Consider the following 23,326-nt stretch of genomic DNA (forward strand, 5'->3'; position numbering starts at 1 on the left):
CTTTGATTCGAAAAGAAAACTCGTTAAAAGTTATTTTGAGTAACTGACTACAAACATGCATTTGCATTAGAGATGAGCGATCCAGTGATTTCTAAAGAAGGTCGTTCTAAGTGAACGTGATTTGTAAATCACTGTTCTTTAAAACAGTTACTGTGATCACGGTTTTTACTTATATAGCAAAACAATATTATTATTTTTATTTATTTATTTATTTATTTATTCAAACAGTAATATAAAAAAGCCTCATTAAGGCCAATAAAACTTATATTACAAAGGTATTTCTCCTGAATATTATTTAAATACAATTCAATGAGCAATAAGTTTACAAAACATTCGAGTTTATTGATTGATTAACCTGATTTAAAAGCAAATTGTTTTATGTAAAAGTCTAAGCATATCGATCCCAAAGTAACAGATAAAAATAAACATATATGTACATTTATATAATCATTAAGTTTTAATTAAAAAAGAAAAATAGTTATAGAACTAAAATCATATGTTAGAAAAAGTCGATAACAATTTTAGGCGAAATGCATTATTGGAGTGAGAAAACACACGAAGTTCTAAGGGCAAAAAGTTCCATTTACGAGCCACTCTGACAACAAAAGATTTTTCAAATAATGAGTTATTAATCCTAGGTATACAAATTTGTGGATTGCTAGACGTATGTAAAAAATTAAACCGAAAACCACTTGACAGCTTTATAAAAAAGGAATAAATTCCGGAGGTGAATGAAATTATTAAAATCACATCCAAGAAAGCGTCTAACATATTCCGATACATGATAGATACGAACAAAGACAAAGCACCCGAAAAAATCTCAAGACCATATAAAACCTGAGGCATTAATAACCACCAATTGAAATATCAAGTCCGTGCAGAAACCGCTCAGAATCTCCAAACAACAATGACTTGGTTTTTGAATTATTCACAGAAAAATAATTTTGTGAGCACCACAATAAAAATCTCAAAAGAGAATTATTAATCTCCGATCTAAAATAATCATCCTCACTACGTACACCAATACACAGTAACATTACATCATCTGCGAATATGTAGGGTTTACAAAAATTGTTTTCCACAAAACTTGGAAGGTCATTAACATAGAGAATGAACAGAAGGGGACCCAAAACAGAGCCCTGTGGGACACCAGAGGAAAGGCGAAGTAGGTTGGAATAGTTACCATTCATCTCAACAAAGTGAAATCTATCAAACAAACAGCATTAGCTTACATGCTGTTTTGGAAAAATTAAAAAATGATCTTAGCTTTCTTACCACTACACAATAATTAACTGAGTTAAATGCCTTAGCTAAATCAAGCGAAACAAGAGCCACTACGTCATCATTATTCAGGCTTAATCTCACATCATCACTCAGGTTAAGAAGTAGTGATGTCGTATTATGGCCACGACGAAATACATATTGACATGAAACAATTAGATCATTAGTAAAGGAAAAAATCTAATCTTTCAAAATATTCTCTACAGCCTTAGATAGTGAAGGAATAATTGAAATTGGCCTTAAATCCTCAACATTACGAAAATGGCCAGATTTAGCTATAGGTATAACACATGCCTTCTTCCAGGCTGAAGGAAACACAGAAGTAGTTAGTATAGTGTTGACATGATGGACAAGAATCAAAGAAATATAAGGAAAAATAGCTTTTAAGAACCGAATAGGAATCAAATCCACACCTATTGAATTAGACTTTACTCTACAGACAGCCTCAAACAACTCATCTTCACCTACACATCTAAAAGAGAAAGAATCTAACTCATCCTCAAAAGAGTCAAAATTAATTAGATCATTATCAGCAGGGGTTCAAACATTAACAAAGTAGCTGTTAATATCATCTACATTCTTATTACATGACCGTTTGTCATTCTCCATAACACCAGACTGTTTTAATACTTTCCATAAATTAGTTGAATCAAGTCCAGAAAATAATCGAGTATAAAATTTTCTCTTCTCCCTACGAACAACGTTCTTAGCCTTGTTCGTATATCTGCAATACACCCCCCAATTTACAGTATATTTATCGGCTAGATAAGCAGAGTAAGCTAAATCTCTTAATGAATAGGCGAGCAAAATTTTTATTATTTAAATTATTATTATTATTAAAATATTAATATTTTTTGTTCGATTGTTTTGTTTTTTGGTTCAATAAAAATTAAATGAATTTTAGAAGGTAAAAATTCAAAAGAATGACATTGTAAGTAACAGTTATTTGATCATTTCAGTGACAGTAGCTACCAGTGCATTATCAATCACCGTGATTAAATCACAGTCGTGAAAATATCGCTCATCTCCAATTTGCATATTATCCTTGCCCTGATCATCACCATATAGTTTGGCAGAAAATATATTTTCCACTGAAAATTTTTCTTGTTTCTATTTTTTTTGCCGGCACTGTGTATAGATAAATAAGAAGCGAAAAACGTTTTTTTTTTAGCTTTTTAAATCATTACTTTTCAATGTATGTTTTTGCTGGGTAGTCATATATAGATCAACAATAAGTGCCTTAAAAATATATAAAAATCAACTGTTCTCTGCATATCAAGATTTTAAATAGATGTGTGACTAAAAATTTACTTTTTGGACTCGCACTTTTACCTGAAAATTTTGATACAGTATCAAATAAACATGGCGAACGATTCCAAAAAGACATATTACAGTGGAAAATTTTCATGTTGGTCTATTTGCCGTAAAACATTAATGAATAGAAAAACAACTAAAAAGTAATAATAAAAGGATGTCTGTTCTTTTAGTCAATTTTACATGTTTCAGTTGTTGTTTCTACCAAAAAAAATTATTTCTTTTGAACACTTTTGGGTAATAAGTAGACGTGATAAAATAAATCAACACCAATCAGCCAATAAAATTTAAAGGAGCTCAAAAAAACTGCGTACTGTTGCCATTTGGCAACAAACCGTTTTTTTAATAAAAAAAAAAATACTTTTTATTGGTTTAACACTGTTTTACAACATCTGGTTATCTGAACTTGAAAAAATTAAATAGAAATCGTTATTTTGCACATTTTTGTCGTTGGTAAAGTTGAACACCTGTTTTTCCAAAAAGTCCGATTTTTGGTTTGTATTTTTAAAACTTTCTAAGTGATATTTCAACAACTAAAATTAATTTTTGATTAAACTAATGTAAGTATTATTAATTTCAATAATAAAAAAATTAAAGAAAATAGTTAAATGTGTAAAAAAATACAATTAGTGTATGTTGCCAATTGGCTACACCGCGTGTTTAGTGACAAAGTGTTGTACAATTTTCCGTTATATGTTTTGTGTTTCTTATTATTTTTTGCGTATTATTAAAATTTTCTAGATGAAGTCTAAAAAATTAGCTGATAATGAAATTGAAATTTTATTAAATAACTTCATTGGAACTGAAAGCGATACTGATTTTTCTGATGATGATAGCGTGGATGATTTTACTTTTCAGCCTAACATTGATGAAATAGTCTACGATGAGCAAGATGAAGAACATTTCATAAACCAGATACCACCATCTGCGCCTTCTTCATCAACAAAGTTTAAAAACATAAAATGGAAAAAGAAGTATTTGAATATCGACGCAGGACAATTACATTTCCACGGAGATTCTGAAATACATGGAGAATTGTCAACTTTATTAACTCCATATCAGTTCTTTTGTTATTTTTTTTCTCACCATTTGATAGTAAAAATAGTCGAAGAAACAAATTTTTACCATACAAAAAAGAATCCAGAGCGATCAATAACGTTTACTGAATCAGACATAAAACAATATATTGGAATTGGATATATTATATTAGGTCTTATTGGAGTGAGAAGCTTGGATTCTCACCTATTAGCAGTACAATGTCTTCAAAAACTTTTGAAAAAATTCGTCAAAACATACATTTTAACAACAATGACACCTTTGAAGAACTTGGAAGAGACAGACTCCATAAAATAAGACCAATAATTGAACATTTGAAAGCAAAGTTTAATAATGTATCCTTAGAGGGACATCTTTCTATTGATGAACAAATGTGTTCTACAAAAGTTAGGCACTACATGAAGCAATATATGCCAATGAAGCCCCATAAATGGGGATTTAAACTCTTTGTATTAGCCGGTGTTTCTGGATTTGCCTACAACTTTGAAATATATTCCGGAGAAGAAAACGACGTAGATCGGCCTAATGGTGAACCTGATCTGGGTGCCACATCAAATATTGTACTACGCTTATCACGTATTGTTCCTAGAAGCCAAAATTACAAGTTATACCATGACAACTATTATACTGCCATACCGCTGATGGTTCATTTGGCAAAGGAGGGCATTTTCTCCTTAGGCACTGTGCGAAGAAACCGGCTGCCTAACTGTAAGCTACCTTCAGAGGCATCTATGAAAAAAGAAGAACGTGGTAAAAGCATTATGTTACAACTGTGGATAAAGTGGATATATCTTCTCCCATTTGGAAGGATAATAAATATGTTACTCTAATATCATCGTTTTCTGGGACGCAGCCAGAAACTTCTTTGAAAAGGTATGACCGAAAACTGAAGAAAACAATTGAAGTAAATGTCCAAATGTAATCAAAGAATACAATCGTCATATGGGTGGCGTAGATCTGTTAGGCAGCCTAATTGGACGTTATAAAATTAAAGTAAAAAGTAGAAAATGGTACATAAGAATATTTTACCATTTGCTAGATTTAACAATGGTAAATGCATGGTTGGCTTACAAAAGAGTACTTAAACAAAATGGTACTCAGGATTCCGATATTCTGAAACAAGCAGATTTCCGAGCTGAGGTGGCGGAGTGTCTGTGTAAAATAGAAACAAGTGCCCCTAAACGTGGAAGACCAAGCACTGTAGAACAGCAAATTAAGGCTAAGAAGAAAAAAGGACCAGCTCAAACACTTCCACCTCAAGAAGTACGACAAGATAAGTATGGCCACTGGCCCGTCACTTTGGAGTCTAAAATGAGATGTAAATTTCCAAATTGCAAAGGTTTTACAAGACTTAAGTGTGACAAATGTGGCGTAGCTTTGTGCCTTAATAAAAGCAATAATTGTTTTAAGAATTTTCATATCAATTAGAAGTAACGCAATGTAGCCATTTGGCAACAAACCCTTTTTTTTAATAAAACTAAATTTTTTTAAAAATAAAATTTTTTTAGTATTTTTTTTATAATGTACATACATTTAGCTATCATATAAAAAAAATTGTCGAAAAAGAAAAAATCGCGCATTTAAGGGTTAATGCTTTATTTGGTCGGTCATGCCCCAGAATTGCCAGAACTCTTTCAGAAAAAAGTGCAAAATACCAGTAAAAAAAAGTCCTAAATTCAAGTTCGTCCGTCTGTGCGGCTACAGGTCGCACTTTTTCACATAATGCAGTGATATGATATAGCCAAAAGCCTATTTAAAATTGCTTAAATTGGTCCTTAACTTGACTTTGCTTATACAAATGTCCCTCTAAAATATCGAGAACAATATAAGTTTGTTTATTATGCAATAGCCTATTTAAAATTGCTTAAATTGGACCTTAACTTGACCTTGCTTATACAAATGTCCCTCTAAAATATCGATAACAATATAAGTTTGTTTATTATGCAATAATTGTCAAAATTTTTTGTAAAAGTAAGCTAAATAAAAGTCCAGAGCGTTATTTTGAGTTTGCAAATATGTAAATTTAAGTCTTTTTAAGAATTTTGGTGTCACTACATGCTAAAAAAGCTAATATCCTTCGAAAACATTAAATATGTAAATTTAAGTCTTTTTAAGAATTTTGGTGTCACTACATGCTAAAAAAGCTAATATCCTTCGAAAACATTAAAAATTGCATTAAGATGTTTAAAATATATAAAAACAAGTTAGAGTGCTATATTGGGCTTAGCCGAATCTTAAATACCCTCCACCAGCTACTTTTATATTAATACTTTTCTAATTGATCAAATATTTGTAGAAGTCTTAAATAGAAAAAATCCCAAGATTTAAACAGCTTAAATCTATTACAATTCCAACATTTATTGAACATTACAAACGCCATTTTCTTTATATGTATTTTTATAGAGCTTAGCGATATTTAGTAATTTGCATGTATGCGTGTGTGAAGGATTTAAGGATTTTCCAAATACATATATATATAATTTTGTTCTACACAAATTGATAATGCTAATTATAACTAGTTAAATACGGTTAAAGCGCTTTTAGGGGCAGGACCTAGTATGGGAGATATGACAATTATAGACCGATCGTAAAATATTCTTTAAACTAAATTTCTGTACATAAAAGCTATATTTCAGTCAAATTTTGTATCCATTTCGTAATTTAGTAATAAGTAATGTATGTTTATGTGATTTTCTGAAGGGAACCTTGTATGGGACCGACCGCACCCGTGCTATGAACCGATCGTGAAAATTCTTGAAATAGAATTTTTGTATACAAAACTAATATTTGTGCCAAATTTTGTATCAATAGCTTTATTTGGTAATGAGTAATGTGCGTTTAAGAGATTTTCGTAAAAGGACCTTGTATGTGAGCTATGACCAATTCTATATATAAAGACAAAGTTTAAAAATTCTGTATCTATATCATTATTTTGTAATGAATAGTGATTTTCATTTTCATTTAAGTGATTTTCTGGAGAGCTATGACCAAATATGGACAGATCGTAAAACAATTTTATAGTTTAATTCATATATAAGAGCAATATTTTTGCTAAATGTATGGATATCAATATTTGGTAATGAGTTATGTGCGTTTAAGTGATTCGGGAGGGAACCTTGTATGGGGGCTATGACCAAGGATAGACAGATCGTGAACAAATTTTGAAATAAAATGTATGTGTACAAAAATAGTATTTATGCCAAATATTTTATGGGTAACACTATTTGGTAATGAGCTATGTGCCTTTTAGTGTTCTTCTGAAAGGGACCTTGTATGGGAGCTATGATCAATTATGGACCGATAGGAAAACAATTTCACAGTAATATTTCTGTACATATAAGCAATACTTGTATGTGGATATCTTAATTTAGTAATGAGTTATGCGCGTTTAAGTGATTTTCGGGAGGGGATCTTGTATGGAAGCTATGACCAATTATGGACCGATCCAAAAAAAAACTTTCTTAGTAAAATTTCTGTATATAAGAGCAATACTTGTACCAAATTTTATATGGATATCTTCATTTACTAATGAGTTGTGTGGTTTTAAGTGATTTTCGGGAGGGGACCTTGTATGGGAGCTATGACCAATTATGGACCGATCAAGAAAAACTTTCGTAGTAATATTTCTGTATATAAGAGCAATACTTGTACCAAATTTTATATGGATATCTTCATTTACTAATGAGTTATGTGGTTTTAAGTGATTTTCGGGAGGGGACCTTGTATGGGAGCTATGACCAATTATGGACCTATCGGAAAAAAATTTCATAGTAATATTTCTGTATATAAGAGCAATACTTGTACTAAATTTTATATGGATATCTTAATTTAGTAATGAGTTATGCGCGTTTAAGTCATTTTCGGGAGGGGACCTTGTATGGGAGCTATGACCAATTATGGACCGATCGGAAAAAACATTCATAACAATATTTCTGTATATGAGAGCAATACTTGTACCAAATTTTATATGGATATCTTAATTTAGTAATGAAATTTGTGCGTTTAAGTGATTTTCGGGAGGGGACCTTGTATGGGAGCTATGTCCAATTATGGACCGATCCAAAAAAGTTTTTCTCTGGATCAATTCTGTTGACACAAGATTTTAATTTGTAAAATTTTGTGAAGATATCGATATTGTGACGGAAGTTATTAACAAAAAACTCATTTTCCGGGAATATGTACTTTTGTATGGGAGATATATGAAATTGTGGACCGATTCTTACAATTTTCAGCAAGGATCAAGATCTTATACAGAAACGAATGTGTGGTGATTTTCATGGAAGTACCTTGCATTGTTTTCGAGAAAATTACATCAAAATGTGTAAAAAATGCTTATTTTTTTCGAGGTTGTTTTAAATTTTGATTCATAACTTTTCCCGGTGTGAACCGATTTTGCTCATTTTCAATACCAAACTGCTTAATAATAATGAATATTTTCGGTGAATTTGGTTGATTTATTTTGCTTCGTTTTAACGTGAGCGTGTTTTATACAGACAGACGGACATAGCTAAATCGACTCAGAATTTCATAAGGACCAAGAATATATATACTTTGTTGGGTCTCAGATGAATATTTCTCAGTGTTACAAACGGAATGACAAACTTATATATACCCACTATCACCACTGATGGTGGTGGAGGGTATAACAAGTAAAAGTGTTATATTCGGCTATGCCAATACTTATACACGCTCCTTCAAAGCATGTTTTTCCAAAATTTACTAATTTATTAGATTTATTTTAAATTAAAATTTTATTATCGTGTATCTGTAGTAATATGCACATTAGTTTGACTTCGGAATACGATCTTAATGGTTTGGGTCACGGACCAATGATGTTTTAAAACAAATGCTATATCATGCTGTATCATGATAATTGAGAATAAATTTATTATGGAATGTGAATATAAAGAATTTTATGAAAAAACTTATTTAGGTCGATAATCAAAATTCCGAGAGAACCTCTGAAAATTTCATAAGAAAATTTTTTTCATGCTTTGATAAATAAGCAACAACAACACTGTATTTTGCTTTTGTTTTTTTTTAGTGTTTTGTTTGGTATGTTTGGATGTATGTTGGTTTCATTGCGATATGTATTTCGTTTTTTGTATATTTTGTTTAGTGTGTTGGTTTCATTGCGTTGTGAATTTTGTTTTGGTTTTTTTGGGTATTTTGTTTCGTATGTTGCGATGTGTATTTTTTTTTTTGAGTATTATATTTCGTTTGACGTTGTTGTTGTTTTTTGTTTTGATATTGGTAAAGTAATGATAGAGTTGGGAAATTAAATAAATTGAAATTTTATAAAATTAATATTTTTTAAATACACTACGGTGAAGGGTATATAAGATTCGGCAAAGGCTAATATAGACGTATTACTTGTTACTTTAAATATTGGCATCAAAAGTATTTGATGCTATTAAACTTGAATATAAATATTATTAGTTATATACTATATTTAAAACAATTCACTTCTTAGTTAAAATTTTACGACAAACATATGGGCAATTCTATACGATAGTATTTGACATTTGTACACCTTCAGAATGGTAATCAATATTTTTTAAATAAAAAACTTTTTAAGCTAATTTTATAATGGTGATACATATGTACATATTTGAATATCGTACATGACAATCGTGTGTGACAGAAAGATTTGGAGGAGGATTTTATTTTTATATAAAAGTTAGTTATGATGAATTTTATCGCGTTACTAATGTATTACTCATTTATGTACGATTAAGGCATTTTTAAAGGAGTATTTGATTTGGGAATAGGGTCAATTGAGGGCCGATCATTACAAAAACCGGAAACGTTATATACATATATGTATATATACATATTTATAAAAAACTGTGTTGTGCCGATTTCTGAAAAGATACTTGTATATTTGTCCATTTTTTATAGCTCATCCTTGGGCCGAAAAACAAGGCCTTTAGCTTGCGCACAAGGTTTACATGGACAGCCAGCCGGACGGAAGGACGGATATGTTTAATCGGCTAAGAAAGTGATTCTTTTTAAAGGGATAGTTTTATAATTAACAGAACTATGTGCTGAACAGTTACATATATATGCGGGTCCGTTTGTATGGAGGCTAGGTACATATAATAATGGACCGATTTAAAAAATTAACAGCTTTGATCTTTGGTGTAACAAAAGATCATAATCCAATTTTTTTTGAATCATCTTCAAAAATGCAACAGTTATAAGGGTTTTATTTTTTCAGACGTGGTTCACCTTTTCATGGAGTTTCCATATACAAGGTTTTCGTGCGAATTCCTTACAATTTCACAGAACATCTAGAAACGAAACTTTTGTAGTTCCTAAAAAAAATAACTTTTAAACTTCTTTAACTCTAACGTATACGTATTTTGAGTTCACAGCTACACTAAATGGTTATTTCCAAAGAAAAATAAGTTACTTTTTAGAATTTGATGTTACTACATGCTAAAAAGGATACTATCCTGCGATATCTTTCGAAAACACTCTTTTCACCAATATACGTCAAAATAAAGTGTGTGGTGAAGTAATATCTATAAAAAGTCCAGCGGTTTAGTTTTGTACGTGAAAGGGTTAATTATAAAAAGTGCAAAATATAAAAATAAATGCCAAAAATGCACTTTTAATGCTAAAATATCTAGCAAAATATGAAATAGTGCTAAAAAGCATGTAGCACTTTTTTCTAAAAAAAAGTGCAGCCGACGAAAAAAAACTAATTTTCAGCTCTATCATTTTGGTCATACAGGGTTTTATTCAAATGAATGTAACTTTTCACCTATTGGTCCTAGCAAAAATTGTCCAAAGGAGTTCAGCTATTTCTTCATTGTTTCAAAAAAAAAAAAATAAATTGCCCATATATAGATTTTATCGCATTTGATGCGGGAACTGTTTTCACGATCGCGAAAAAATCATATCATATTCCTTAACATCTGTTCACGCCCTACAAGCTCATGCTGTGGCATTTTTGATATTCCCAAAAATTGCAAAAAGTTGTAACCGTACTGTACATATGTATATCGTTAGAAAGACCTCAGGCCTTACTAAGAATTTAACCATATTGTGTATAATTAATTTAATCATAGTTATAATATTACTCTACTTTATTGCAGCTCAAAATGGAATCCCAATCTATATACCCTCATTCTGCTACATTATTTGCAGCAATATGTGCTTGTTTATTTATTGTTGTTGGAATTTTCGGTATGTATTTCTTTACTTTTTTAAAATATGTATATATATTTTCGGCTATGGCGAATATTAAATAATTAAAAATGAAAGGATATGAATATTAAACATCCTTCCTCTAACGTAGTTTTTTATAAAGACGTTGAATATTTATAGAAATTAACATATAATAAATTTTGAAGGCATGGTTTCCGTAATGTCATTTGTACAGCATTTAATTTTGTTCGTTGAAAATCATGCATTTTTCACATAAAAATTAACCGGTTCATTACGCTATGCAAAAAATTGGGTCATCGAATCTTTCCCGAATGAGACCAACGGCAAATGAAAGTACACAATAAATAGACCAAATTTGCCAAAGGGCTTTAATACGTTAGCTCGTAATCTTAAATTATAGGTATTTCAAACTTAGCATTTTTTAGGAAAATTTCTTTAGAGTAATTTGAAAAAATTTTGAACATAACCTTTCTGATTTTGATGAAATTCGGTACACATATTCTTTTCATACATACAAAATTTAAAGTTCTCAAAAATTTACAAATTCGTAATGATTTTGATTTATCGTGGTTTAAAAATTCACATTTTTTAAGAGAGTTTCTAAAAAGCAATTAAATTGATATCGCACAGTGGTATAGAAAAACAAATAGAGGGAAATAATTCTGTAACTTCTTACGGTAGTCCGATTTGAATGGAATTTTACATGTAGAGAGAGGAGGTGTTGTCGAGTTCAAGTTCAGAACTTGGACCTCATGGGCCTACCCCCAAAGTAAGACACTTCGACACCTCCTTAGTTTTACATGTGAAAAGGACAAGGTACACGTTTTATATATCAAGGGATTGGAACAGAGGGCGAAGTCGGCCGGTTTCGAGTCGTCGCTTAGTCGCCGCCGAACCACGCGGCTTAAGTCCACTCAAATTTTTTAATGTTTTTCTTTACTTATTAACAAGGCTATAGACTGTAAGACCAATTATTTTTGATTCTGTATCCCTAATATGGCTATATCATCCGATTTCTTCATTAACATTCAAGAGTGTGTAAATAAGAAAGTATACTAAATCTAGAAACTTTTTATACCCTCCACCATCATCAGTGGTGATAGAGGGTATATATTAGTTTGTCGTTCCGTGTGTAACACCAAGAAATATTCATCTAAGACCTAACAAAGTATATATATTCTGGGTCCTTATCAAATTCTGAGTCGATTTAGCTATGACCGTCTGTCCATCTGTGTAAAACACGCTCACATTAAAACTAAGCAAAGGAAATCAACCAAATTCACCCAACATATTTATTATTATCCTAAGCAGTTTGGTATTGAAAATCAGCAAAATCGGTTCACAACGTAAAAGTTATGAGTAAAAATTTCAGACTACCTCGAAAAAAATTACGTTTTTTTTCAACATTCTTTTGAAGTTTTCTCAGAAACTACCAAAGATATTTCGATGAGTTTTGTCACACATTATTTTTTTATGCCTGTGATCAATTATCTTCAAGATCTTTACAATCGATCGAATATATCCCATAGCTCCCATACAAAGGTATATATTCCCGGAAATTAGTTTATCGTTAATAACTCCCTCAAATATATCGGTATCAACACAAAATTTTGTACATGCAAATATAATATGAACAGAAATCATACAGTCAACGTAGATCTCAGTCGGTCCACAATTGGTCATAGCTCCCATATAAGGTCCACTTCCGAAAATCACCTAAAAGTACATATTTCATTGATGAATATAGCTATTGTGATAAAATTCGAGTTAAATATGTTTTGTGTACATACAAATCAATCTACCAAATTTTTACGGATCGGTCCATTATTGGTCATAGCTCCCATATAAGGCCCACTTCCGAAAATCATTTAAAAGCTCATATTTCATTGTCAAATAAAGCTATCTTGAAAAATTCGACACAAATATGTTTAGTCTAAATATGAATCACTCTACGAAATTTTTTCCGGATAGGCCCATAATTGGTCATAGTTTCCATATAAGGCCCACTTCCGAAAATCACTTAAATGCATATATTTCATTGAATAATAAAGCTCAACACAAGTATGTGTTGTATACATACAAATCATTCTACAAATTTTTTTACGGATCGGTCCATTATTCGTCATAGCTCCCATATAAGGCCCACTTCCGAAAATCACTTAAAAACACATATTTCATTGTCAACTAAAGCTATCGTGATAAAATTCGACAAAAATATGTTTTGTGTACATTCAAATCATTCTACAAAATTTTTTACGGATCGGTCCATTATTGGTCATAGCTCCCATATAAAGCCCACTTCCGAAAATCACTTAAAAGCACATTGTCAAATAAAGCTATCTTGATAAAATTCGACACAAATATGTTTTGTCTTTATATGAGTCACTCTACGAATTTTTTTCCGGATATGCTCATAATTGGTCATAACTCCCATATAAAGTCCACTTCCGAAAATCACTTAAACGCATATATTTCATTAAATTCTAAAAATATAAGGATAAAATTCGACTTGAATATATTTTGTGTGTATATAAAATCATTCTACCACTTTTTTCCCGGATTGGTCCATTATTGGTCATAGCTCCCATATAAGTCCCACTTCCGAAAATCACTTAAACGCACATATTTAATTGTTAAATAAAGTTATGTAGATAAAATTCGGCACAAATATGTTTTATCTTTATATGAATCACTCTTCCAAAATTTTCCGGATTGGTCCATATATGGTAATAGCTGCTATATAAGGTCCACTTAAAAAAATCACTTAAGCGCACATATTTCATTATCAAATAAAGATATCTTGATAAAATTCGACAAAAATATGTTTTGTGTAAGGTTATAGCTTGTATACATATAAAGCACTTCCGAAAATCACATAAACGCACATATTTCATTAATTAGTAAATCTATTATAGTAAAATTCGAATTGAATTTTTTTTGGCATATAAATCATTATACGAAATTTTTTCCTTATCGGTCGATAATTGGTCACAATTCCCATATAAGGACCATTTCCGAAAATTACTCAAATGCACATTGACAATCAAAGCTATCGGGATAAAATTCGACATAAATGTGTATTTTGTATATATAAATCATACTACGGAATTAATATACATTTTTCTCGACCTTATTAAAATTAGTTTGACTTATGCATTAATGTTAGTACCCTCAATACGGAAACAAAAATTTTGCCAAGTTATCTGAAAATTAGATATTTAAATGAGAAGGTGGTCTCCCACCAAATATATCCACTAAGACGGTATTTTTGGAAATTCGAATGTTTAGGGATAAAGACGGGTAAATTCGGTAACCTCATATCCCCTAAACTAGAAAAGATGCAAAACAGTTTAAAGCTTATCGTCGTTCATTTAAAAAATAAGCGGAGAGGTGTCCGGTACTTTTATCGAAATCGGCCCGTATGGGAAATAAACGGGTAAAAACTGTTTTTTGGTGTTTTTTTGCACCCCATGTATTTTTTAAACCAGTGAACATTCAAAAAATATTTTTAACTCCTTTATAACTTAACGAAAAAATAAAAATATGAATTCAGGATTTTTAGGATATTAAGACGTTTAAGGAAACACATTGTTTCCTATGTACCGATTTGTATTAACATGTGAATGGATGGGATCTCACTACGATATTGCAACTTTTTGTAATAAACTGTTTATTACTTCAATGGGGAGAAAAAAGTAGCAAAAGGGGGAAAACGGGAAATTTGATTTTATTCAAACTCACTGACTCAATTTTGATAAAATTGGAAAAATTGATAATTTTAGTAACACTAAATATACCAATAGGATGTTACTTGGAACCAGTGTTGCCAAAACCTAATTGGGAAAAAGTGCTAGATTAAAAAAAAATGCTAGAAAGTGCTAAAAATAAACAAAAAATGCTAAAAAAATAAAACAATTCGTTGTCGCAATCTCAATTTTATGCACACCCGTTGTCTAAAAGTTAACAAACGTGGTAAGCTCAAAATGCGTTGTAAATAGTGAGCTTACCACTTTTGTTAACATGTAGACAACATTTAGATTGCGACAACGAATTGTTGCAATGTTGACAAAGTTGCGTGGTCTACCTTTACATGTTGTTGTTGTATGTATGTATATACTTGACAATGGATGTTATTGAAAAATTTAATCATTGATTAAAGAACTAGTCCTAGAACCATTCCATTAAACGAGTGTGATTTTGATATTTTTCATCAAAATTCTTAAGAAGACACAAATTAAAACCTTTGTAAAAAATATTACAATCCCTAAAATTTTTTGAAAATTCCTAAAAAGTAATTTTTTTTAATTTTTATATTTTTAATTTTTATACCCACCATTAAAAAAGACCCATAAAAGTATACATATTCTGGATCCTTATTAAATTTTAAGACTAAAAGAAGCAGCTATAGCGATGAACTTCGACATAAACATATTTTATAGGAACCTAAATATATTTGTTTAATATTGTAAGAATCGATCCATAATTGACCCTAAAATTTCTCTGCCAAATTTTAGGAGGATCAGTCCATAATTGATCCTATCGATATACATACATATGCATGAGGTAAAATTCTACATATATGTAATAAATGAGAAAATTGTTTTGATAATAACAAAAGCATCGATCCATAAATATCAAAGTTTATTTATAAGGAAGCATTCCTTTTCGGCACTGATTTGATGGTGGGTATACAAGATTCAGCACAGCCGAATATAATACTCTTACTTGTTTTAAATATATTTTGGTCCTGTGACTCGAATTTCCCTTTAGTACCTATTATTGTTGGTAATAGATTTTTGAATAATTTTTTTTGCTCTGAAGAAATTTGTTTACAATATTTTAATTAACGTATGGTGAATAAAATATGGACACCTGTTCACTTGTTGTTAATAAAATAACAAGGACACTAATAAAAAAATGACTTACGGTGAGCATAAATGCACTATCTACTTATTTAATAAAACCGAAATTAGTTTCGAAAATGACACTAAACGAACTGAACTATCGAAAATGAAATGTAAAATTTTGTTTATTTTTGCAAGTGTTTTTGTTAATTTTATAATTATTATCCATATTTTATTCACTATACGTTAGTTTCAAAAAATTAAGTATCATTTTTTTCGTATATTGTATATAAGATTTTAGCTTTGCGCCGTTTTCCATAGTTAGCGGCCCTCTTAAAATGTAACTTAAGCTCATGAAATACGAAACGATGTTTGTACAAATATTTAATTTTTAAACATATTTTTCAGAAAAACAATTAAAATAGACATAAACAAAATATGTACAAATAATCCTACAATCTGCTAAAAAGTGCCAAAAAATATTTGAAAAATGCCAAAAAAAAGTGCTAGGTGCTAGATTACATTTTCGGGTGCTAAATGAGTTTAAAAAGTGCTAAATTGGCAACACTGCTTGGAACTCCGGTATAAAGGACTATTTTTTGGTACTTTTTCGTTTTTTAACTGGTATTTTTGTGTTTTTTATAATATGATCCTAGAAACATGATATTAAGCATGTGGAGCCTGGAGTTAATGAAAATCTATAAAAGGGGAGTTTTTGGTACTTTTTCGTTCTTTAAAAGGTAATTTTTGAATTTTCTATAATATTGAACCTAAGAACATGAAATTAAGTATGTAGTACCCCAAGTAGGTGAGAACCAATAAAAAGTGACCTTTTGGTACTTTTTCTTTCTCCATCATTGTTGCCAACTCGTCCAAGACCAAAGGCACCGTGAACGGTTCAAAAACGGGTAAAATAGGGTAAAATTTCGAATAAAATAGAGCAAAAAGCACCAATCATAATTTTAAATAATAGGTGTAAAGGAGCAGGATGTAAAAATACAAAATTTGGTTTTTTTTTTAAATTTATTGTTAGTTTGAACAAAAACATAAAAATAAATCATTTCATTTAAATATAGCAATTCATTTAAACATAAATAACAAATACTTTTTTTGAGATCGTTAACAATATGTAAGTACATTAATTTTCAAATAAATCAATATCCTCTTCTGTGCAATCATTAGGCCACAAAACAGTTTTAATAAAATATTTTGACTTTTTGTAAGTATCATTACTATTAATTTTATTATAAACATGTGGTGGTAGTTGAAAATTGCTACAACATGTATTTTCAGATTTTAAACCATATTTAATGTGTAACAGAGCATTTGCTGAATTTAAGGACAATCGGTTTCTTATTTTAGTTTTAAACAAATTCATCAAACTAAAAGTTCTTTCTACCTCAGCATTAGAATAAGGCAACGAAAGTAATTTTAAGACAAAATTAGTGAGATCGATAAATGGGTTTTCTCCCAAAGAATCTTTAAAATTGTGGACTTCAATCCAAAACTCGTCAGTTCTTTGTGTATTTTTCCATTTATGTAGTGTAAGATTATTAAGGCTTATTTCAATTTTATTTATTACATTAGGATCTTTAATAAATTCGTTTATAAAATATAATTTCATTATTATTATTTTTTAAAATATTTTCCACGCTAAATAATGATAAGTTTTGCAACAATTTAAAATTTTTTGGAAGTTTTCGTCTTAACTCAATTACAAGATTTTTTATAAATTCAATTAGGTTGTTTTTTATGATGTGTTTGTCATTTTCACTTATATTACAATCTTTGCAAGTTTTTTCAAATATGTATCCTAGATGACAAAATTCATTAATATTTTCGTTTAAATTACCTTTCAAATAATCAAAGTTTTCATTCGGAACTATTATTCTGTTTGCAAGACTTTTCAATAAGTAATATAAATCATTGTACAGTTTCACGTGGTCGGCGTTAACTGACTCAAATGCCAAATTCACTTTTTGAATTTCATCCAAAATTGAACCCAAGTAAACCAAATAAATAAAATTTTTGCTGTCATTGTACATATTTTTCAGCAAATTGGAAACAAAACAATTGTCTTTTAATAAGTTAAAATGAGTTTTTAACTCTAACCACATCTTCAGTATTACCTTTACGGCCTTTTCTATGGACAACCACCTGGTATTAGACACCATTGGAATTTTGAGGATTCATATCTTCATTTTGAGGATTCATATCTTCATTGTTTAAAAGCTTATAAATTTTAGCATATGACTTTTGTCTAACTGGAGAATGAGCAAACCAGTTATGAGTTTCTTTTACAAGAAATTACAAATTATTTGGGAAACTTTTTTCGGTTGCCGCACATACAGCCAATTGTATGGAGTGACATACGCATCGGACCAAAATTAAATTTTTAAGGTTGTATTTTTGTTCAATTTTTCGGTGCAAGCCATTGTGTGTTCCCGTCATAACCGCAGCGTTGTCTGTTCCTATGGCTACTAAATTTTTAAAATCAAGCTCCAGAATATTTATTAAGCGCTCTAATCCATATAAGTTATCATCAGCAGTACCTCCTTGTAAATCTATTAAGCCAAGGAATGTTGTAATAAACATGTTTTTTTTTTAACGCTAAAATACCTTATGACGACACCAAGTAATTTTTCAACTGATATGTCAGTTCCTTCGTCTAATATTAGACTGAATGGAGCACATTTTATATCATCGATAAAATTTTTTATAAAAAATGGAGCATTAGTTATGATTTGGTCTTTGTTGAGGTCTTTGTTCTGTGCAATTTAAAATTTACAGCTTTGCTATCCGAAAATATTTCTGTACAAATATCAGACAAATGAACAATACAAGAAAATGATGTGTGTACTGATGTATACAAACATAAGCGAGCTTGGGCTTTTTGATTTTCTTTTGGCTCCCTTGCTTCAAACGATAGTTCCGGCTGTATCGAAAAGCTACTGGTTGGATTTATTGCCTTTTTATAATGCCTTCGACTGGTCTTTTGCAGGCTTTAGCCATTTCTTAAATGCTGGAATAGTCTCCCAAACTTTTCTATACTTTTGTCGATCCATCTAAATAATCTAAAAATATTAATATGTAAACATCTTAAGAAGTTTATTGTTACTTACCTTTATTTTCAATAAAAAACTTCGAAATTCATTTTTTTTTTTTGAAATATTTTGATATTTCTGGGAACTATAATTCCTTATAACTTGTCTAATCTGTTGTTTTTAAATTGATTGAAAACTCCAGAAACGTTGCGCACAAATATTTTCAAAAAACAAAAATACGTATATAAAAAAACTACATAGTTGGATAAAAAGTACTAAATGCAAAGAAATAAGTGGTTAAGAAACTCAATGTCAAAAAGAAATGAAAATAATATCATAGTTGCATAAAAACATCAAAAACTGTCGTTAAGAAATTTGATGTGAAAAAGAATTAAATATTTGTATAAAAAAGCACTAAAAGCACTGTGAGAAATTTTAAAAAGCACAATAAATACCCGTTTTATTTTAGCGGGTATTTGTTAAAAATGTACGGGTACAAAGAGCAAAAATACACCAAAAAATACCCGAAAAGCACCGAAATGGCAACACTGTGCTCCATAATGTACTTTTTGAATTTTCTATAATTTTGAACATAGAAATATGAAATTAAGAATGTAGAGCCCGGTGTAAATGAGAACCTAAAAAAGCGATACTTTTTGAATTTTCAATTATACTAAACATAGAAACTCAAAACTAAGCATTCAGGGACTTATGTGAATGAAAATCTAAAACGGAGTATTTTCTGGTACTTTTTCTGTATGTATGACTGGAACTTCTGGTTAAAAATTTAACATGCACCATCCTTATTCAACTAAAATCTAAAAAGTGACTTTCTGTTACATTTTCGTTCTCCAACTGATATTTTTGGAGTTTCCTGTAATATTGGAACTATTATAAATCATTATTGATTGAAAATCTCTGTATAAAAATCTATAAAAGGGGACTTTTTGATATTGCAGATATACATATACATACCCAGCAAAAAATACTGCCTGTCTGGATCAATTTTTTAAGGGAGACTAAATCCGAAATCACTTACTGGTGCGCATTAAAAGTACATGATTTTTGTTTGAGATGAGCTACTTAGAAGCAATAGGTTTTGAATCCAAAAAGCGTTTATTTAATAGCAACGAGTTGCACTTATATTATGTACTTTATTTTATTAGATCTGTGCTTTATGTATGCGCTTCATTATAAGGCATTATTGAATATATTCTATTTATACGTTACAAAAACCCTTTTAATATTGCTTTTTTAATGTAATAAAACCCATGCTTTTTATATTCTTTAATAACTTTGTTTTTTATTTTAATATAAAATATCAAAACCAAATTTAAAAAATAGAGTGTGTGCCAAAGAATATAAAGAAATTGGGGCTTGTCAGTTGGTACGTAAAGGAGTTGTCATTCGGTACCTAACTCTAAGTATGTATTGGTAGAATTTTTGTATTAGTATTGGAGCCAGCGTTGCCACTCACAATTTATTTTTCTTACCAAAGTTCCGACAAAAAACTACCAAAACGTTCCAAAAACTACCAAATTTTTCCTTAGGGACAATTGCTTTTGTTTAGAGTTCCATTATTTTTAAAACTAATATGTAATATCATACAATGATTTGTTCCAAAGAATCAATGGTTTACTTTTAGGTAATTAGACAAAATTTCCAAATACTTTGGTACTATATAGTTATGAAATACATAATTGCTGTTTTCGACAAAATTTGTACCAAAATCATTCCCGAGAAAATAGTAATAGTATTATATTCGGCTATAACGAATCATATATGTATATCCACCATCAGCATCTATCGTATAAATTGAGGACTTTATCGATAAATCCTTTTATTATACTACGGTTAACTAATTTGCTATTTTATATGTAGTAGGATCAATTGTGGACCAATCGACATATATTTCGGTTCTTAAAAAACTGTTTCAACAGACGGGCGGACATGGCTATATCGTCTTAGAATCTAATAAGAACCTAGAAAAAATAAATACTTACAAACGGAATCACAAAATCAATATACCCCTAATATTTTTATACCCATCAAAAAAGATTGGGGTATATTAATTTTGTGATTCCGTTTGTAAGGTAGTAGACCCACCAAATTATATATTCATTCGTGAATCTGGCTTCTTAGAAAAAATGAATTAGTGTGGCCTCCAGTAGGTTAGTGGTTTGTTACAGTCAGACCTGACGTCGCGCGTTCGATTCCCACCTGAGGCATTGGTTAGGAAGTTCTCAACGGGACCGATGCAGTCCTAGAAGTATTCCTTCGAATTTTATGTAACATCCTCATTTAAAACTAACTAACTTACTAACATTCATGAATCAGAATTGTTGAAATACATAGAAACTTAATATTTTCTTAGAACAAACAATATAAACTTTGCCATAACAAGGTTAGAAATGTTTATAAATTCATATGCATGACATCAAAATTATCTCATCCTACCAAACTTGGACCAAAATTTAAACCTACCAACCAAACTACCAAAAGTCATTTTAGAGAATTAAAACTACCAATTTTGGTCCAATTGGACCAAAGTGGCAACGCTGATTGGAGCTCCAACCACTTTCACCACACTTTCCAAACATACATACTTGCATAAAATCGTACATAAAAATTTTAGGAAAAATAAATAACATTTAAATTTCTACATTCGCAGATTTTTTAATTTATTTTGCCCACATCTAATCAGTAAACATTTAATAAATATATTTTTCGGAATTAAAATCTGTTTTTTGCAAAAAAATAAGTTTATTTTAAATAATTTTTTCATTTTCAATACCAAAATATACAACTTTGTTTTGTCAATTTTAATTTCAACACACAAAAATTAATTGTCAAAAAAAATTAAAAAAATATTTTTTTAGTTTGTGAAAAATAAAAATATTTCGGATTGTTAAATGCGATAAAATTGTGTAAAAAATTAATAAATAGTTATGTGTTTGTGAGAAAACGTCGTTCAAGTCCTATTATCCCGGTATTTTCGCGAAAAAGTTTTGAAGTATTGTGAGAGAATCGAGTTCTCACAAGTGTGTTGAATTTACACAGAACTCGTCTGTGAAGAGAAGGAAATGTTATTGTTGTAAAACAATGTCATAGTCCAACTTCTTATTATTCTTTGGTGTGTGCCAAACCGTAGCAATGTTCTATGCCAAAATAAAATGTTTCTATGGTGAGAATTTTTTAATTTTCCTGTGCCAAATTAAAACTTATTAGACGTTAATAATATTTGACAATTATTTTTAAAATATAAAAATCGGTTACGAAAATGAATATTTTCCAAAAATATTTGCCAATGATTATTTCAATTCTTTTGCAAATAAGAGCACAGCAAATGGTAGACATTTTAGTTGTTTTAACCCGAAATAAACGAATTCGCGAGTTAACTTTAAAATGCATAAGTATTTCCGTTTGTTTTTTTAACAAATTCTTTCAAGGGTGTGTTATATATTCAACCTACAGTTCATTCCAAGCTTGTAAATGCAATTATGAATGGGGATGACAAGATAATCAAAATACATCTAAGGCTTTCTGCAAGTTCATTTAAGAAAATTGTGGAACATGTACCTAAAAAACATCACGGTTGGTGCATAGAATATGAAGTAATGTGCTTTTTATATTGGATGGCCTGTGGATGTAGCTACAGAGTTGTTGCAGGTTTCTTGGACATTAGTCGCTACACTGCTAGAAATATAATTAAAAAAATGCTAGACGGAATTATTTCTATGCGGCACATTATAAACCATGGTAATGTATATGACCACCAAAGGATTTCGGCTAAATTTTGTCAAAAAACTAAATCTGGAGCGTTTAGAAATTTTATTGGTGCTATCGATGGAACCCACATTAGAATAAAATGTCCAACACGAAAGCACGATGAATATATAAATCATAAAAAGTTTTACCCCATTCAGGTGCAAGTAGTTTTCGACTCACTTATAAATTGTCTCAACTAAAACTTTATTCTTTCTATCCAGGTTCAAGCAGTGGTCGATTCGGATTATAAATTCACCGACGTTTTTGTAGGGTATCCAGGACCGGTACATGATACAAGAGTGTTTGTAAATAGTCCTCTATATGCTAAAGGGGACTATCCACCGAACAATTATTTTTTGTTTGGGGATAAGGAATATCCTTGCCAGCTATCTCCGGTACCAGTCATTACACCTTTTAAAGAACCTTTAACACCAAACCAAGCTAGATTTAATCTTGCACATAGCAGGGAAAGAATTATTGTGGTATCTGCATTTGGGTTACTAAAAAATTTATGGAGAAATATTTTTAACAGAGAATTGGAGTTAAAGATTGAAAATTGTATTAAAACTGGGTTTGCGGCTTTTATACTCCACAATATATGCATTCTACAACATGACTTTGATCCATCATCAGAAATTAATGAGAATGACTCCTTTGAAATAGTTCCTCCTGATACAAATATAATTATAAGTGACTCAGATGAGGGTATTGAAAGAGAAATGAAATTTTTAATGAATTCCTTCAGAATGATCCCAGCAAAAAATAATTGATGTCATACTTTACAAACTACATCCTAATCACATCTTAAAATGAACCCAATATTTCCTTACAAATGAAACTACA

At 30.2% G+C, this 23,326-nt stretch overlaps 1 protein-coding gene across 4 annotated transcripts in view; it reads left to right on the forward strand.

Moving 5' to 3' along the window:
• The window catches only part of LOC119601614 (protein trapped in endoderm-1), a 294,851-nt gene that overhangs the window by 121,306 nt on the left and 150,219 nt on the right, over positions 1-23,326 (forward strand). For 3 of the 4 annotated variants that reach the window (XM_037952650.1, XM_037952646.1, XM_037952647.1), the window contains exon 2: positions 10,755-10,845. The exons of the other annotated variant lie outside the window; for it this stretch is intronic. In XM_037952650.1, coding sequence (XP_037808578.1) covers positions 10,761-10,845 — 85 coding nt within the window. In that variant the 5' untranslated portion in view covers positions 10,755-10,760. The remainder of the gene's footprint in view (positions 1-10,754; positions 10,846-23,326) is intronic. 4 annotated transcript variants of the gene reach the window in all.

The sequence above is a fragment of the Lucilia sericata genome, unplaced genomic scaffold (genome assembly GCF_015586225.1).
Source record: "Lucilia sericata isolate MDLA Ls3-8-SP2 unplaced genomic scaffold, ASM1558622v1 Contig000178F_arrow, whole genome shotgun sequence".
NCBI classification, from domain to species: domain Eukaryota; kingdom Metazoa; phylum Arthropoda; class Insecta; order Diptera; family Calliphoridae; genus Lucilia; species Lucilia sericata.